The 16,732-nt window shown below is 38.7% G+C and overlaps 1 protein-coding gene across 1 annotated transcript; it reads right to left on the bottom strand.

Annotated features, from left to right (window-relative positions):
* Window positions 1–1,707: 1,707 nt before the first annotated feature.
* Window positions 1,708–11,352, bottom strand: anxa13 (annexin A13). The gene is made up of 11 exons (XM_085362816.1): window positions 11,217–11,352; window positions 7,371–7,446; window positions 7,163–7,257; window positions 6,900–7,070; window positions 6,776–6,809; window positions 5,187–5,266; window positions 4,884–4,952; window positions 4,694–4,795; window positions 4,445–4,520; window positions 4,044–4,156; window positions 1,708–2,975 (listed from the first exon to the last, which is right to left on the bottom strand). The coding sequence occupies exons 1-11, from the start codon at window positions 11,229–11,231 to the stop codon at window positions 2,856–2,858; spliced, it is 951 nt and encodes a 316-aa protein (XP_085218942.1). The 5' UTR covers window positions 11,232–11,352; the 3' UTR covers window positions 1,708–2,855.
* Between the last annotated feature and the right edge of the window lie 5,380 nt (window positions 11,353–16,732).

Raw genomic sequence — 16,732 nt, 5'->3', positions numbered from 1 at the left:
CGTTTCAGAGGTATAGCCAATGTAACTGGTTGCAAAGTTCTTGAAGTAACAGGAAATCATTAGTAGAGCTCCATGATTATAAAAAGCAATTTCTGGATGTAACAGTTGGAGTGCGAATGTTCTATATATCCAATATGTACCTTTTGCTGATGAGTTGTACACCGGATGCCCTGACTTGTGTCACCAGCTGGAAACAAACCAGACCTTTTACTTACCAAGCAAATGTGTGTTTTCTCGCCGGCTGGATTACAATGTATTAAATGCATTGTTGGACGTTGTTAATAATTAAATAACAATGGTGTTATATTACTGGAACAAAGATTGAAATGGTGACTGAATCAAATTTCTTACTAGCAGATCATAAGCTCTCTTGAAAATATAAGATATGGTGAATCAAATCTCAAAAAGCATTTTCTTTTTTGAATCTTGCTTTATCTCAGTTATTGTTCTGAGCTATGGGATAAAGCATATGACCTTAATTTGAAAACCTTAAAAAAATTATAGAAAGAACAACTAGGATAATAGCCGAGATGGGTTCAGGAGATCCCACCAACAAATTGTTTCTGAGTTTGTAAAACTTTAAGATGTGATTGACTTGTGATCAAAATTTGATTAATCATGTTCAAAGCAGTGGCCATTTGAGGCTAGCTCCAAAAGCATATTGATTGTGATATCCAGAGCTAAAAAGTCGAACTTTAAATAATTAAAAATAATCTTTGGATAGTTTCTCCCTTTCAAAAGGTCTTCACATAGTTCTTGCAAAGCTTTGATGTGTGTCTGGGCTCATTATTCATCTCCATGATGATGCAACAATGACACAACAATCATGGCTGCATTCACTGTTGCAAATGTTGTCTGTTGCAAATGCCAATCACCCATGATCTTCTTTCCCCCAGAAATGACTGCAAATGTGTTTCTAAATCTTTAAACTTTCTAATAATACTATGGAAAATAGTTTTTAAACTCTTTCACACCATCACCAGAGTAGGTACTTTAAGTTCAGAACTAGAATAGGAAATAATATTTATTCATGTTTGACATTATTTCTTGTGCGTCTTTGCTGATTTTATGAAGGCCAAGTTAGGATAACCACATGTTTTAAGAGTTATTTTTTGTTTTGTTTTTCAAATGTGTATTTCTTTTCTTTTCCTTTTTCCACAGAGAGAATTTTCTCTGGCTAGTGTTGTATGGTTCTGATCACCCCAAATTTATGTTCCAGTGTGAGTCAAAGAGTAGGTACTTGTCTGTGTCTGGGGTTTCTGGTAAATTTCATTACTGAGGCTTCCATCTTCCTCAGTGCACACAACAATAGTAACCTATTTTCTTTGGTTTTTATTTGTTTTTATCCACAGAGTTAATGTGTTTGTTAAGTTACAACAAATATTCTTACAATCTCAAAGATATTTTGAGGTTAATAAAAGAAAGCTCAACACTTACCTCCCAACTTGGTTAACTGTGTCCTTTACATGTGAACATTTCCCATTTTGATTTCCTAAATTAAATTACATTTACGTGCTGTTACCATATTTCCCACTGTCCTCGAAAGCAGCAAAGGGGTGGTGACAAACTTGAAGGTGGGGTCTCCTTTCACGGAACATAAAATGATAGTAAGCCTTTTCCCATTCAGTGTAACATGTTCAGTGTTCATGTTCCAGGCCATTTGGATTACTGAGGTATGAATAAAGTCAGACATGATGACATTAAAGGAAACTTTATTAGCAGTAAGACTAAAATTCTTTGGCTATATAGAAGCTAATAAGCAGGCTGATGCTGTGACTATCTCATGTGCTGTAAGTCATTTGAGTATCTTTTTGCAATATGTTTATAATAGTGGTCACTCATAAGAATAAATCTCAGCTGCCATTAACGGACACACAAGTGACACAGACATCAGATTCTCCACATGTTAAAAATCAACCTGAACATCACGATCAGATTTCTTTTCACACACCCTCTGGTCTATTCTAAGCAGTATGCTAAATAATGCTCCGTATTAAACACTCTTCTTTGTTAGTCATAAAATATATAAAAAAAAAATACATGTATAACAAGGAGAGGTGTATTTGGATTTGTCAATTCCTTTTTTTTGCAACTAAATATATATCAATATATAATTTATTTCAATGAGAAACTGATAAAATATATAACCGCTGCTGTGAGAACAGTTCAGATTCAAGTCCATTGCATTGCATAGCCTTCATAATGCCAGCTAATACTCCTTCAACTCGAAATTTCACATTTCTTCATTTAAAAGCACAAAGCCATGCTGACTGATTGCATTAGTTATAACAGGCACAGTTTGGGGCACGGAGGGTGAAAAAGGTCAAAGAAGTATTTGATCTAAAGAAGCATAATACTTACATGAAAGTCTTAATAGATTAGTGAATGCAAGAGAATCAGGTAGCGAAGTAAATACAGGTCTTATGTTTTTAACGTCATTATCTTATCAAGTCTTAAGCCACCTGATCACACCACGCTCGATCTAATTGATTCAGTGTGACTACAGCTGGCTCCTGTTTGTGTTGTAGAAATCTTGGTGCTTTATACTGGCCACTATATAAATGCTGGTTAATTAAAGATTAAAAATTGACTAAGAAATGGGCAGTAATTGTGAGACACAGCTTCACTCACTGATAAGTTCTAAGTAAGAGAATCAAGGTCAGCGTCTGTGAAGGAGGTAAAATAGAGAGCCAACCACATTAACAGTAAGTCAGTTTGGACAAGACACGAGCCAAGTTAATTATTTAATCGCCCCACTACCCTCCTGCTCCGGTCACAATATCATACAGAGAGACCGAGTAAAGTTAGTTTGTTAACCAGACAACCCGCGTCCTTCCTGCCTGCCTCTCTGGCTTTCAGTGGCAGATAGCGAGAAGGAGGCGCTTAAAGTCACCACTGCACTCGTCCCTCAGGGCGTCCTTAAGGGACACATCATACTTCTCCAGGTACATGTCCTTGATGGTCTCCAAATCATACTGTTGAAAAAAAGAGAACCACAAAATTAAATTAGCCTTTATGTCGAGCCTGCCAGAAGTCAACTCATGGGAATTTACCAAATATAATATGATGGAAATAATCAGTTTCAACTTGACCCTCTAACAAATGTGGAGAAGACAAACTCATGTTTAAAGTTTCACTCACACAGGCCTAGAGACAGGCCAGCGATTCCCTAGAAACCTCTGGTCACTAGGGAAAAATGTGTATTCCCCAACTGGTTGATTAGCAGTCACTATAAGTTACTGGGTGAAAGTGGTCGCAAAGACGGTGTGGCATCGACAACCTGGAGTTACTGGGAGTACTGCCTAGTATCACCAGATAACATCTGGGAGTTAATTCTGAAGTGGTGCTTCTATGCAAATTGCTGATAACTGTGGTGACCAAAGCAATCACATAGAAGTTTTAGTTGCAGCAACATATACCTGTTTTTGCAACCAGTTTTTACAAAGCTAGAGCCACCAGTCTTCTGCAACCACTTGCCAACCACTTTGGGAATACACATTTTTCTCTAGCAACCAGTGGTTACCATGAGGTTACTGACTTTAAATCTCTGTGAGTAGGGCTTATACATCAGTTTCACAGTGACTGTCAGAAACCTAAAGCAACTACTCATAATTTATCTAGAATACAAATTTTTCCATAGTGACAAAAGGTTGCCAGGCAGTTGCCAACTGGTCTCTAACCTACGTGACTGGGGCCTAAATCATTTACATTTTCTGGAGTAGATTTCTGATCCACATTCTGCACTTGTTTGAATTCTTTTTGATTAGCATTTAAAAATGTCTTGTATACTATACGTTTGTATCTTAACATAAACCAGGGGACAGGATTTACCAGAGTTTGCCTGAAGATGGCAGTGAACAGTCTTATAAGTGACTTTAAAGTGTAAGAACATGCATACTGTAAAAAAAGATGTAATAATCAGTGAGCTGTTTAGTAATCGCAGCATGTTGTGAATGTTTTTAATCATCTTTTATCGTGTATTTTAGCTTGACAGTCTTTGGCCCCTTCTTATAAACAAGGTCATGCATCATTAGCAGAATTACCTCGGAGCGACACACAATAATGCGAATCAGGGTGTCCTCATCAGTGCCTGCTCCTTTCAACGCTTTGTTCACACGTCTCGCAAAGTAAAGCTGGGGATTCTTGGCAACTCTTACTGTGAGGAGGAGGAAAGGGTTTCATTAAATTCCACAGCAGATTATGAACCATATGTTCCTGCAGCAACAATTTATTATTCTTCAATATGCTTATTAATCACGAAACTTTTATTTGCATAGCACAATAGGAGTTTACCCAACGTACTTTCCTGTCATCTAGTATACAAAAAACTAGCAGTTTGCCATGTGATTTTGATGCTACCACTGCTTCTCTAATCTTCTAATCAAATTAAATCAAATCTAGAATCATAGATTTTAATATGGACAGCTTTCTAATTCATACTAACCGAGAGCAGTGTAGCATTTTTTCAGTGTCCCTCCAGTCTCGTTCTCAATGGCATCGAGGATTTCTGTTCCAGAGAGCTGTTGAGATAGTATAACTAGCTGAGTTAAGCACTGTAAATGTCTTACAGAGTAACCTTTCACTTTCCATATACAAATATTTCTTATGTAGTGATTTAGGTGTCAGGAAACAGTGATGTGATATGTGCAAGCAGATATGCAATATCACTGCAGCAGTGGGCACAAATACCAACCTGCTCATATATCTTGAAGGTGGCCTGGAGCTGCAGGTAATTTCTGGTGGCCAGGATGTAGGTGAAAGTGGATTCGTCTGTCCCAAAACGGCTTTCACCAGCCTGCATCAGTTCAGCGAATATTAATGTTTTTCAGGGTCAATAAATCTGCCACGATGCCATTATGAATAATTTAAAAATGAAACTGTACCTCAAACAGGGCAATAGCATCTTGTTCAGCCAAATTCTCATCCACCTCATAACTCTCATCTCTGTTGCCCTGGAAGAAGACAATTAAGAGGACTTTGGTCCTTACTGAGGTCTATTTATCTGACTCACGCAACTTTATCTGGGCTCCGTTTTACTCGTGAGAGGCTGTCTGGATGTTGGCCAGTGTGTGTGTGTGTGTTCACATGGCATGGTTTGGCGAAGGGAGAGTGAGCTCGATTTCAGTCCAGGGACAGATGGGAGGAATTTAGTTACACGAGTAGAGTAGAAACTCAGGGCCACTTACCTGCAAAAGAGCTGTGAGAAGGTTTCTAACATCCCCGCTCGTATCTCCCTCGATATCGGCTTCAAGATCACGCTCGTGCACTGCAAGAGTGACACCGAGAAAAGTCACAAAGCATGAGGACCACCAGATATTCTTTTACCATACGATACAAGTGTGTTGGTGTTTTCTGGATAGTATTTTATGTTAGTATATTCCTAGATTTCATCCACCATTTTAGCCATTTCCTGCAACCATTCACCTATTCTCATTTCCTTGCTGTGCATAAAAGTGTACAGCAACAATCAGAAAACTAGTTAATAGTGTAAAGTGAAGTAGTGCAGTTAGCTGCTTAGTTAGCTTCACAAGTAATATTGGAAGCAGAGCACATGACTCAAGTAAATATTTTCACATACTTGGTCATAGTCCTGGTTAAATGGGGCAGCACTCTAAACTATTAGGATTGGGCACTGGAATGATGGCATCTTTCTAACAAGCTATTATTTATTCTTTATAGCTGAGGTGACCAACAGACCAATTACTAGACAAATCTAGTGGTCTTTCTAGATTTGTCTGACCATTTCTATTTTACTCTGTGCAACATTTGTCACAGTTATATTAACCTGCACAGCCTTTTTCCTTTGTGTTTACACTCAATGTATGGAAACAGGAAGAGAACTTATTTAAAGATTTTGCAACCAGCCTTTTTATTTTTGAATACAAACCTTCTTTTACTTGAAGTGAGAAAATAAGATTTTATTATTATTTTATTATAATTAATAAATTAATAATAAAAATTGTTGAACTACTGTTGAATTGCTGTTTGTGTTTTATTTATCTCTTATGCTATTCGTTATTGGCCCGTAAAGCATCAATAAAACATTTGATAACTATAACATGGTGCTTGACTACTATATGGAAGCTTGCTATTACATTTAATAATTTTCTCATTATATGTTTATTAGCAGTGTGCCCTGCATATGCTATTGTGCTAGCTTTATGCTGTCCCAAGTAAAACAACAATACCTAGCAAAGTCAGCAAAGTCATCGCTCAGGTCTATAAAATGTAAGCTTTAGCTATCAGTGTGCTAACCTAGCATATTAGCTAGTTCACCCGAAGAATAAGGACAAAGCATGCTAATAATCTGTTCAGCTAACCAGCATATCCACAGGCTGATTAAAAGCCATCAAACACATCAACCAAAGAATGTTCTAGTCATTCTAAATCCTAATAAAACAAACTCTTAAATAATCATACGCACTCTGTAGAAAATTACAACGACAAACTTGAATGATGATGTAATTCCTTCCATGCATAATTATAAAAAGAAAACTAAACAGAGGTTACTCTGTTCAAAACTCATAAGATTTCAGTGCCTATAACCACAGAGGATATAGCCAGCTATAGTGGTAAGTATAATCAACTCTCAGCGCCAGCACAATAATGAAAGGGAAGTGGAAACAGGATGGGCCTTGACTAAACAAAATGTGACATAGCACTAGAGACAAAAATAATAAGCTACTGTATGAGGTGTAGGTTGATGACTCACACTTAGTAATTTCATCAAACGGAGAAGAGATTTAAAAACTGCTAAGTTGCTTATTGTACTAACCCTGAAAGTAGCATTCCTTGAACATGGCAATGTCCTGTTAAAAAAAAAAGTAGGAAGTTAGACATTTCCTCTGAAATTGAATTGCAATATGATTGTCAATATAAATATATATTTTGCTAGTTACAGCGTTTGTAGCGGTGCAGAGGAGCTCCACCAAGACATCTTCATCAGTGCCCGGACCTTTCATTGCCTTCCTGAGCTCCTTCACAGCATAGATAACCGGCGGATCCAGCATGGCAAGGACAGCCTTCTCAAAGTTCCCTGACAGCTCTTTCTTCAACACATCCACCAATTCCTATCCCAGACAGACATGCTGATTTTAGCAGAAACATAAAAAAAAATGTTTCTTACACATTTGAAATGAGAAACATGTCAAATGGCACTCACGTCATCATATTTTTCAAAATAGGCCTGTTTAATTTCCTGACGCTGAGCTGAACTCCGGTTTGCCAGGATGTCAATAATAGCCTGCTCATCAGTTCCTGAAAAGAAGTCACAACAGATCAGATGCAGAGAAATCAGATGCATCCTTTCAAAGTTTAAAGAGACTAGTTTAATTAAATAATGTACCGTTTTCATCTTATTCACAACCTACCTAACCCCTTGCAGGCTTTGCGAATGGCCTTGATGTCAGCAACAACATCAAAATCTTCATAGGGAAAAACTGTGGGCTGAGAAAACAAAAATAATAATGTTACATGCAGTAACTGTTATGGACACACACTGATTACAGCTAATCACTGTGTTTATGCAAGGATTTCTGATCGCAGGCAAGAGCAGCTGGCAGCTGGGGGAAGGGATGGTGCTCCTCGTTGAGGAATTCAGCAACTGAACTCTTTAAACAAACTTGGTGGAGGCCACATGAATGAAAGCAGTCAGTGAAGTGCAATCGAGGGACCAAAAGCAAGCTGAGAGGGGTTTCACAGAGAGAGAGAGAGAGAGAGAGAGAGAGAGAGAGAGAGAGAGAGAGAGAGAGAACAGTCTCCCATAGCAAAGATACATTAGACTACATATATGGGCATGAATATTATGGTATTTTCATATATACAGGTTCATACAACACCCCTAAAATAACATATGCGATATTTTAGGGGTGAGGGGAAACATTGATACAGCCGAGTATCTTAATATTTTGTATGGCGATAGGAACGCCAAATATCGATATGTTATTAAACAAATTCAAATACTGGACACACTTCGCTCGACAGGACAGCAACCTTCCTGCATCTACAAAAAACCTCTGCCTGATGGGAGGCAACCTTTCTGCAGTCACAATCTGCCTGGGACAGACGTAGAAAGATTGTCGTAGGCCTGTATTACTCTCTAATCTAAAATTGCAGACAATGCCAACATGTTGCCATCAGTCTGAATGAGTCTTTGTCAATAAGCCCAACTCAAGGGTCTGATCTCAGCTGGCTCCCAGCCATACTTGCCCACCTTGAGACCTCAGAATTAGGGAGACATTCAAAAGGGGGGGGGGGGGTATACATATACATATATTTACAAAAAAACCCTTTAATTTTGCAGTGTTTATTTATCGGATAAAATAAGTTAAATGTCACCGTTATTATTGTCCGGCGGAACTGGCCTTCGCGGTCTAAGTGGGCCGGGTACTCCGAAAGCCAGGTAGACTGGAAGTGAGCAACTGTGAAATTGGAGGGTCTAACCTTCTTCTGTTTGACGTTTATTCAGCTGTGTGGAAACCCTCCCGAGGGATTAATAAAGTTTTATTTAATCTAATCTAATCTAATAACTTTAAACTCAGCCAAACCGATTTACTCACGAACAAATAAGACACTGAAAAAAGCCAAACAATAACATGTTTACGTTATCTAAGTGACTTATATGTCATGTTTAATGTGCCAGGAGTTTGCTGTTCTCGTCAGCTCAGATATTTGAAGTTTACACAGCTACATTCTCGCCTGAAAATATGTTAAAAGTTTATTTTGCGACCCAGAAAAAGTAATAAGAGTAATATAAAAACTAAGTAGCTGCAGTAGTAGTAGCCATTGTTGGAAACTGGAATTGACTGGGCCAGTGTGGGATATGGTTTTTCAATTTTGTTGTCCGGGTGGAAAATCGAGAGAAATTCGGGAGAATGATGGCTCCGGGAGATTTTTGGGAGGGGCATTGAAATTCAGGATTCTCCCGGAAAAATCTGGAGGGTTGGCATGTATGCTCCCAGCTGGTTTTATTCTGGTTATATTTCTATAGAACACAAAGGTTTCTGAGCACAAAGGTAACAAATGTGAATTTCTGTCTGTGTAGACAACATCAGATATGGGATTTTTGATGATTTATGACATTTCATTGGTGTATTGTCAAAAAAATTTAATAACTGGCTTGACACCCTTTAATTGCAGACTGATCGCAGACTGACTCCATCCTATGGCAGCATTTGTGGCAGGTTTTACTGATAGGGGCTGGCATGTTTTTGGGGGTTTTTTTTGTCCATTTCTAAGCAAAAAAAAATAACTTAAGTGAGATAACTGTATACTGGATAAAACAGATACTGACAAAGTTTAACTTTGAGGACCCCTTCCTGTGCCCCCTTCCCTTGTTTAGTTTCAGCTGATCTCCTGACTGATCCTCATTTCAAATTTAACACCACGGGTGCTCAAGCTTTCAGCTGTGCCGCACCTTGTTTCTGAACCCATTATCGCTGCACTTTTGTCAGCTTGAGTCTTTGACAGAGTTCAAATCTCAGCTCAAAACTCATCTGTTTTCATTTTCACATCAGTGATAATCCATCCTGATTTTTGTGTTGTAAGGTGACCTTGAGTGTTTTGAAAGGCACAAACAAAAATATTAATTATTATTAATAATAATAATAATTTGCAATTAAATCACATTATAATTGCAATGAGTTTTACAATACTCAGCAAATCTTAAAATGTGAAGTCAAGATCTTCAAAATCAACTGAAATTTCCAGCCCCATAAATGGACAAGCCAAATAGCTTCTGGGAAAAAATTTTTTATGGTCAGACGAGACAAAGACTGACTTATTTTGGTTACAATGACAAGAGGAGTAAAGATGAGACTTTCAAACCTTAGACCACTGTACCAGCTGTCATGCATGGTGGTGGTAGCATCATGCGCTGGGGCTGTTTTGCTGCCAGTGGTGCTGCTACATTGCACAAAGTGGATGGAATAATAAAGGTGGAGAGTTTTGAATTCTTCAGCTTCACCTCAAATCAACTTTTAACAAAATATCAGGCGGAGTCTATGGATGTATTAGAGCCTGTATACTTACATATAAAATAAATAAATATGAAATAAATCTCCTTTGCAAGTATCCTTATAACTGGACCGTATTCTACCTATTCTTCTTTCTGCATTTTAATCAGTCCAGTTATTTTTCTTTTCCCAGTTAAAATATATCAATAGCATTTTTAAAGGAACTTTGCCAAAAACTTCTCACAGAAATTTTCTTTCTGCCTTAAAATGTTTGACATATTATAGGTTCACAAGTTATTCACAACAATGTGCCAAGCCATATTACCTATAGCAGTATATAAGGAAGCATCTGAAAGACATCTCCTGGACTATTCTGCTCTGCCCTTCTATAATATTAAATATGACTAATATTGAAAAGTCCCTGATTTCCAGATGAGATTTTAAAGTCGAGGTCTTTTGCAGTGGATAGAATATGTTTTCACTGAGATAAGCCTTTGTGGATTCAGAAAATATATTGTACTTGTTTTTTTGTTAGTTTTTTTTTACATTTCAGGCTGGAAAATGCAGCCAGGAAGTGGTTAGTATGGTTAGTACGTTTCCAGTGGTCGAGTGTTGACAAAAACAATTCATCTCACGCTCTTCTCTCTACATCCAGCGCTGAATCATTAAAAGTATAGCTGTAGTATTTGCTCACTCAAATAAAAAGAGTAGTGTCAACCATTTGTACTGATTAATAACATGGTGATAGGACAGGATCCACAGCCTCCCGTGAAATCCTTTCATTGCGCACAGTCGAACTCATTAAAGAAAAAAAGAACTAGTGTAACGGGACCGTGATGAAATTCCGCAAAGGAGTGGCCCTTTCCTTTGCGTAAACCCCGATACGGCGTCTCCCAGACGGTGTCATTTGCAGCGTTTACACCGCTTGAACCTTAAAGAAACAGCGCTAACTGAGAATCTATTCACAGCTCTTTATCTCGTCAGTGTAGTCGCAATAATAGAGGTTCCGTATGATGAAATGGGTTGTGCGTAAAGCCTTAAAAGAAGTGGAGGGCGGCTCGCATTATACGGACTAAAATGATGCAAATAAAACATGTTTTAAACTCCTACAAAGACATAATCCAGCCGTCATTCCTGGCGGTGGTCGAACCGAAAGTATGGCTCATACAGACTTAAACCAGCGAAGCCAAGAGATTTTTTTTTAAAAATCTAGCCTTTAATCAGTGTTTTTCTCAGAGAGATTAGGAGGAGAATGACGCCTACTTGACAGTTGCCCATTTTCGTGGAGATGATCCGTCAGCAGCGGCTGATCTCTTGTTGAACTGGCAGCCTTTGGGTGGGTTTGGGGGATATTTGATCTCTTCTGACCAAACTGCGACTCAGCTGCACATACTGGAATGTGACGTCACCGCGGAGCACAGCGTGGCCCGGTTACGTGCGCAGTTAACGTCCACAGCCCTTCCCCCGGTTTCTGTCTGACTTAATCATGCTTACTGTAAAGATCCACTCCAGAAATGTTGCGTTATATAAGAACATATTAGTAATTCTTCCGATTAAATAGTTTAATTAGCCAATATACAAATATTTTTAATAGTCGGTATGAAGATATGGTGCACAAACGAGGATTTTATTACACAGCAACCAGGAGCGTGTACTGAAGAGAGGCATAGGGCACCAACCCCCCCCCCCCCCCCCCCCCCAATATTGATTATATGGTCATTATTTATAGTGAAGTTACTCTTCCTGCTCACTTCATGATTAGCTCCTGATCATTTACCATTATCAAAAATATTTAAAAAAATTAGTATGAATATACTTTTTTCTCTTAATGCCCCTTCAAGTTGGGGACAGTGTGCATCTTAAACACATTTATAGTACTTGGTCATATACAAATGCATAACAAACACCAATTAGGAGTGTCATTAAATCAGAAGTTAACTTTACAATTATAATGGTCTAACGTAGCCCAGAAGTCAAAGCCATCCCACCAAAGTCGAGTTAATTAATAACTCAAATCAGGAAAATGCATTGTTTTTTTTTTCCCTTTTCCTCTTCCTATGTGATACCAGAATTACAACAAAAATAATGAAAATCTGTGTGGATCACAAAGAAGAAATATTGTTTAGTTATATAAAAACAACATCGCATTTGAACATTTTGTACTTTTTGCAGATCCACTGTCCTATATGCATACCATACATTGATATGAATGGATACATTAGATGAGAACATTTTGAGAATCCATGTTGTCCCATATAGGAGGCAGCGAGGTGATTTAGATAATATATGGATTCCCTGTGGCCCTCCTGTACAATAATACAGACCCCCCCAGAAAAGATCGTCATGGATCAGTCCACTCCCTTTACAAGACTTTGTAGTAGATATAATAAATCATTGGGTAATGATTATTAGATCGCCATCAGTAACTCAGATACTAACCACACCTGGTGTGACTGCTTCTGATCAGTACAAATTAGTCAGACTTAATAAGGCATTCTACCAGATCCCAAAGGTGCTCAATTAGATTGAGATCTGGTGACTGTGGATGTCACTTAAGTGCAGTGAACTCATTGTCATGTTCAAGAAACCAGGTGGAGATGATCTTTGTTTTGTGACATGGTTCATTATCCTACTGGAAGCAGCCATCAAAAGATGGGTGGTCATAAAGGGATGGACACAGTCATCAACAACACTCAGGAGTCAGGTGGGGTGTAGTGTTTAAAGATTCTTAATTGATACTACGGGGCCCATAGTGTTGCAAGAAAACACCCCCACATCACCCATAGCCTGAGCTGTTGATACAAGGCAGGATGGATCCATGCTGCGTACACCAAATTCTGACCCTTCTGAACAATGCAGCAAAGATCAAGACTCATTAGACCAGGCGATGTTTTTCAAATCTTCTGCTGTCTAATTCTCTTGTCTGTATGAATCATTTCCTTTGTTTCCTGTTCTTGGCTGGCCAGAACCAACCCAGAATGATTTAGGTGTGATTTAACCATTTTTAATGTCTTTGACCAAAATGAATCTCATTTAATTGAATCATTCAGAAATATTTTCCTACATAATATGTAGGAAACAAGTTAAAAATAACATTAAAATATATTATATTTTAATGTTATTTTTAACTTGTTCACACATCGTGTTTTTCCCACAAAGAAGAGACACGAAATTAAACACTTTATTCATTTATTATAGTTATTGTACCCCTTTTCTTTAATTTAACAAGCGTTTATATAATTAATAAACCAGAGTCAGAAAGATGATCTGTTAAATCGTTAAAGAATTTAGTTTCTTACAGCATAATTACCAACCTTACCAGCCTGTGCTCCAACAGTGAGTATTTTACTGTCCCTTAAAACTGTCACTGCATCATAATTACTCACCCACTGAATGATAGCGCTGCCGCTGCCCTCCATAATACACGGTTTCCAATTAAATGCCTGATATCGTCACACTTACAAAGCCATATAATCAGAGGGAATGAGTCACCTCTCTTTGATATATCATTAAATGCTGATTTCCTGAAACATCAATCAGGGAAAGTTAAACTTATTTCGGCTGATTACTCACACAGTTTAATGTGAGACACTATAATAAGCAAATTAGCAACACATTCTAAAAAATGTGAGTCATTCTCAGCGACAACAATCACTAGCCAGATTAAGTTTCATCAGTAGTGATTCTCACTGGCCTGTGTAGGATGTCGTAATGACACACATTGTAAGCTCACATGAATTTGCTGAAACCAATTAAATAACAGTTGTCCACACTGTAATTTCTCATTCATAAAAGTTTCTGCAGCTTCGGTTCTCACTTTTGCAGCTCACTTAGTAAACAAGGTCTTGTGCAATTATGCTTGTGCTGATGCAATTCAAAATTCCTCCTAACATCAGAGCTGTAGACCTGGACTAAACTTAGATTAAATATAAATAAATAAGACATATACTCACAGGATGGTTGGTGAAGTTAGGAGGGCTGAGAGAGTCCCACACAGAGTGGTCCTGCTCAACCTGACCTGTCCCTCTGATGTACACATTTCTAATGCTGGCATGTGCTCAGTGAATACCTCAGGCAGCAGAAACCCAAGAAGAGGAGCAAGAGGAAGAACCATCATGGAAGGACAGGCCCTTGCACGGTATGTACCACCAGCAAATAGAGGAAGTGGCTGACATCCAGAAATCCTACCAGTGGCTGGACAAAGCTGGACTGAAAGACAGCACAGAGGCACTAATCATGGCAGCACAGGAACAAGCTTGGAGCACAAGATCCATAGAGGCTGGAGTCTATCACACCAGGCAAGACCCCAGGTGCAGGCTGTGTAAAGATGCCCCTGAGACAATCCAGCACATAACAGCAGGGTGCAAAATACTAGCTGGCAGAGCATACATGGAACGCCATAACCAAGTGGTCGGCATAGTATACACAAACATCTGTACCTGGAGCGCACGTTGTGGTGACCCCCAAGCTAGGTGAGTGGCTCCAGCAGATCCCAGGAACAACATCCGAGATCTCTGTCCAGAAGAGTGCAGTCCTAGGAACAGTTAAGATACTGCGCAGGAGCCTCAAGCTCCCAGGCCTTGGGTGGAGGACCCGATCTTGAAGAACAGACCGCCTGCAGGGATGAGAGGGGATTTTTTTAATGCTGTCTTGTCTGGGAATACCTTGGAATCCCCCAGAAGGAACTGTAAAATGTGGCTGGGGAGAACAACATCTGGAATACCCTGCTTAGTCTGCTGCCTCCACGACCTGACTGTGTTTCAAGCTTCACTACTGGCAATTTTTCCTTGGTGAAAAGCCAAAGTATCTTTAATGGATGCCAACTTTTTTTTTTTTACTGAAGGAGAAACCCTGGAGTGTTTAAATCTGCTCCAAAGCATTAAGCAATCTACTGCTACAGAATCACTGCCTCAGTTTAAACATGAAGGGAAGCCACAGCAGCCTCATTCATGGTATAGATCCCAAATAAATGAGATGTAAACTGTTTGTGGGCCAAAATGGTAATAGGTTGCTATGGTTACTTTCAGGCATCATAATGATTGTCTTTTGACTTTCTAAATTGATTGAAGTGGTTTTTTTTTGAATACTCTAAAATACTCTATTTCACTGAAAAACAATGACAACAATGTCAAATTGACCCCTTTACTAACTGACCTTTACTTGTCCCATGTAAACACAAACTGATCTATAAATACAGTCTGATTATTTATGGCAAATATTTTTAGTAATACTCATCTGGCTGTTTGCTTTTCTTATGCTTTCAAAGAATTAAGAGATCTTAAGTTCAGATATTGAGACCAAAAGTTTTGCAATAACTTTAAACCTCTTTGAGGATTTGAAACACAATTTGTTGACTCACCAGTTAAGATGAACAAGTTCAATATGCTCAATATGCATTGACTTTTTTCTGCCAGGACAAGGTGTGATTGCGGTATGCAATGAGGAGCGCAACACTGTTGCAGGCACCTGTTTATTTGGCAGCAGCTGCAAACTGAAAGCTTGCTTTTGTTTTTGTAAATTGTTCAAAATGTCTCTGTTTGTGTTGTCTTAATTTATTGTTTTCCTTGCGAGAGTTCGCTGCTGAAACAGTCCAAATTTCTGAAGGACTACAAAACTTAGACGTGTCTGGGGGAGGGTGGAAGGGTCCTGGGCTTTATTTCACAGGCGGAGGAAAGGGATCCTGCTGAAGCCTCTAACACAGATCTGGGGGAGGAAACAAAGGCGACATTCAAGAGGATCCAGGCTGTAATGTCATGCTGGCACAGCACCCAGACTCCCGTTATGACCTCAAACACATCTTGTTTGGAGTCTGAGCAGCTCCGACTGTTAATAATCACAGACAGAGGGCTGCGTTTCATCTGCTCTGACACTAAAGACCTGCCTGGAAAAGGAGGCCAAAATATTTGTGTTTAAAAAAAGAAAACTACAGGAGAAAAATAGTCTTAGCACATCTTCATGGATTTGTTTGTTTCAATATTTTAACAAATTCATCAATTCAAGATTTTACTTCAGTTTTGGCTTCTTATCTGAGCAGATATTTTTCAGCCCTCTTTGAATTCTTTTAGTTCAGAGTGATCATGAGGCTTTCTGAGCACACTAGGCTTTTGTTTGCACAGAACAATGCTAATAAACAGTGCATTGTTTACCTGCTCTTGTGGTAAAATTCTAGCATTGTAGTGGCTTGTGGTCATTCTTGCTGTACCCAGGTGGTAGTTTGGGGCACCACACAAAGTGCTGCGTGGTGTCATTGTGTGGCAAATAAGAGCTGTGAAAACTTTGCATGCAATCTCGCTCAAATAGTTTAACTATTTGGCTGTTGAGGTTGTTGTTGTTGTTTTTACCAAAAAGAAGTATGAGGATGCATTAAAAGTATAAGTGATGCAATAAAGTACAAATGTTCTTCTTGGACTGAAGTAACTAACTTTTTAATCATCAGTGAGGTTTCAGCTTTTCACCATTTCTTTGTGTTGTCTCCTCTTCTCTACCTGCTTATTGATGTCTTTCTAGTACCAATTTTTGCTCTGCTATGGACACATTTAAAATAAGTATCTAGAGAAATGTTATGAAGATGATGTAGATGAGATGAAGTTTAACCTCTCTGCTGATACTGGATGCCTTAAAGTTCATTGTGGACTCTTTGGTGCTACTGGTGTCCTGCAGAAGATCTGACAGCGACACCTTTCCCTGGAAGAAACTCGTTGCTCTGCATAAACCTGTCGTGACATTCCTTAAAGTGGATCAACACCACCACCTAGTGGTCACAGTACTAAGTACAGTTG

Source organism: Diplotaxodon limnothrissa, linkage group LG9 (genome assembly GCF_057381915.1).
Source record: "Diplotaxodon limnothrissa isolate DT_005_m linkage group LG9, D_limnothrissa_male_GT1.1, whole genome shotgun sequence".
In the NCBI taxonomy this organism is placed as follows: Eukaryota; Metazoa; Chordata; class Actinopteri; order Cichliformes; family Cichlidae; genus Diplotaxodon; species Diplotaxodon limnothrissa.
This window is presented reverse-complemented; position numbering and strand designations above follow the sequence as displayed.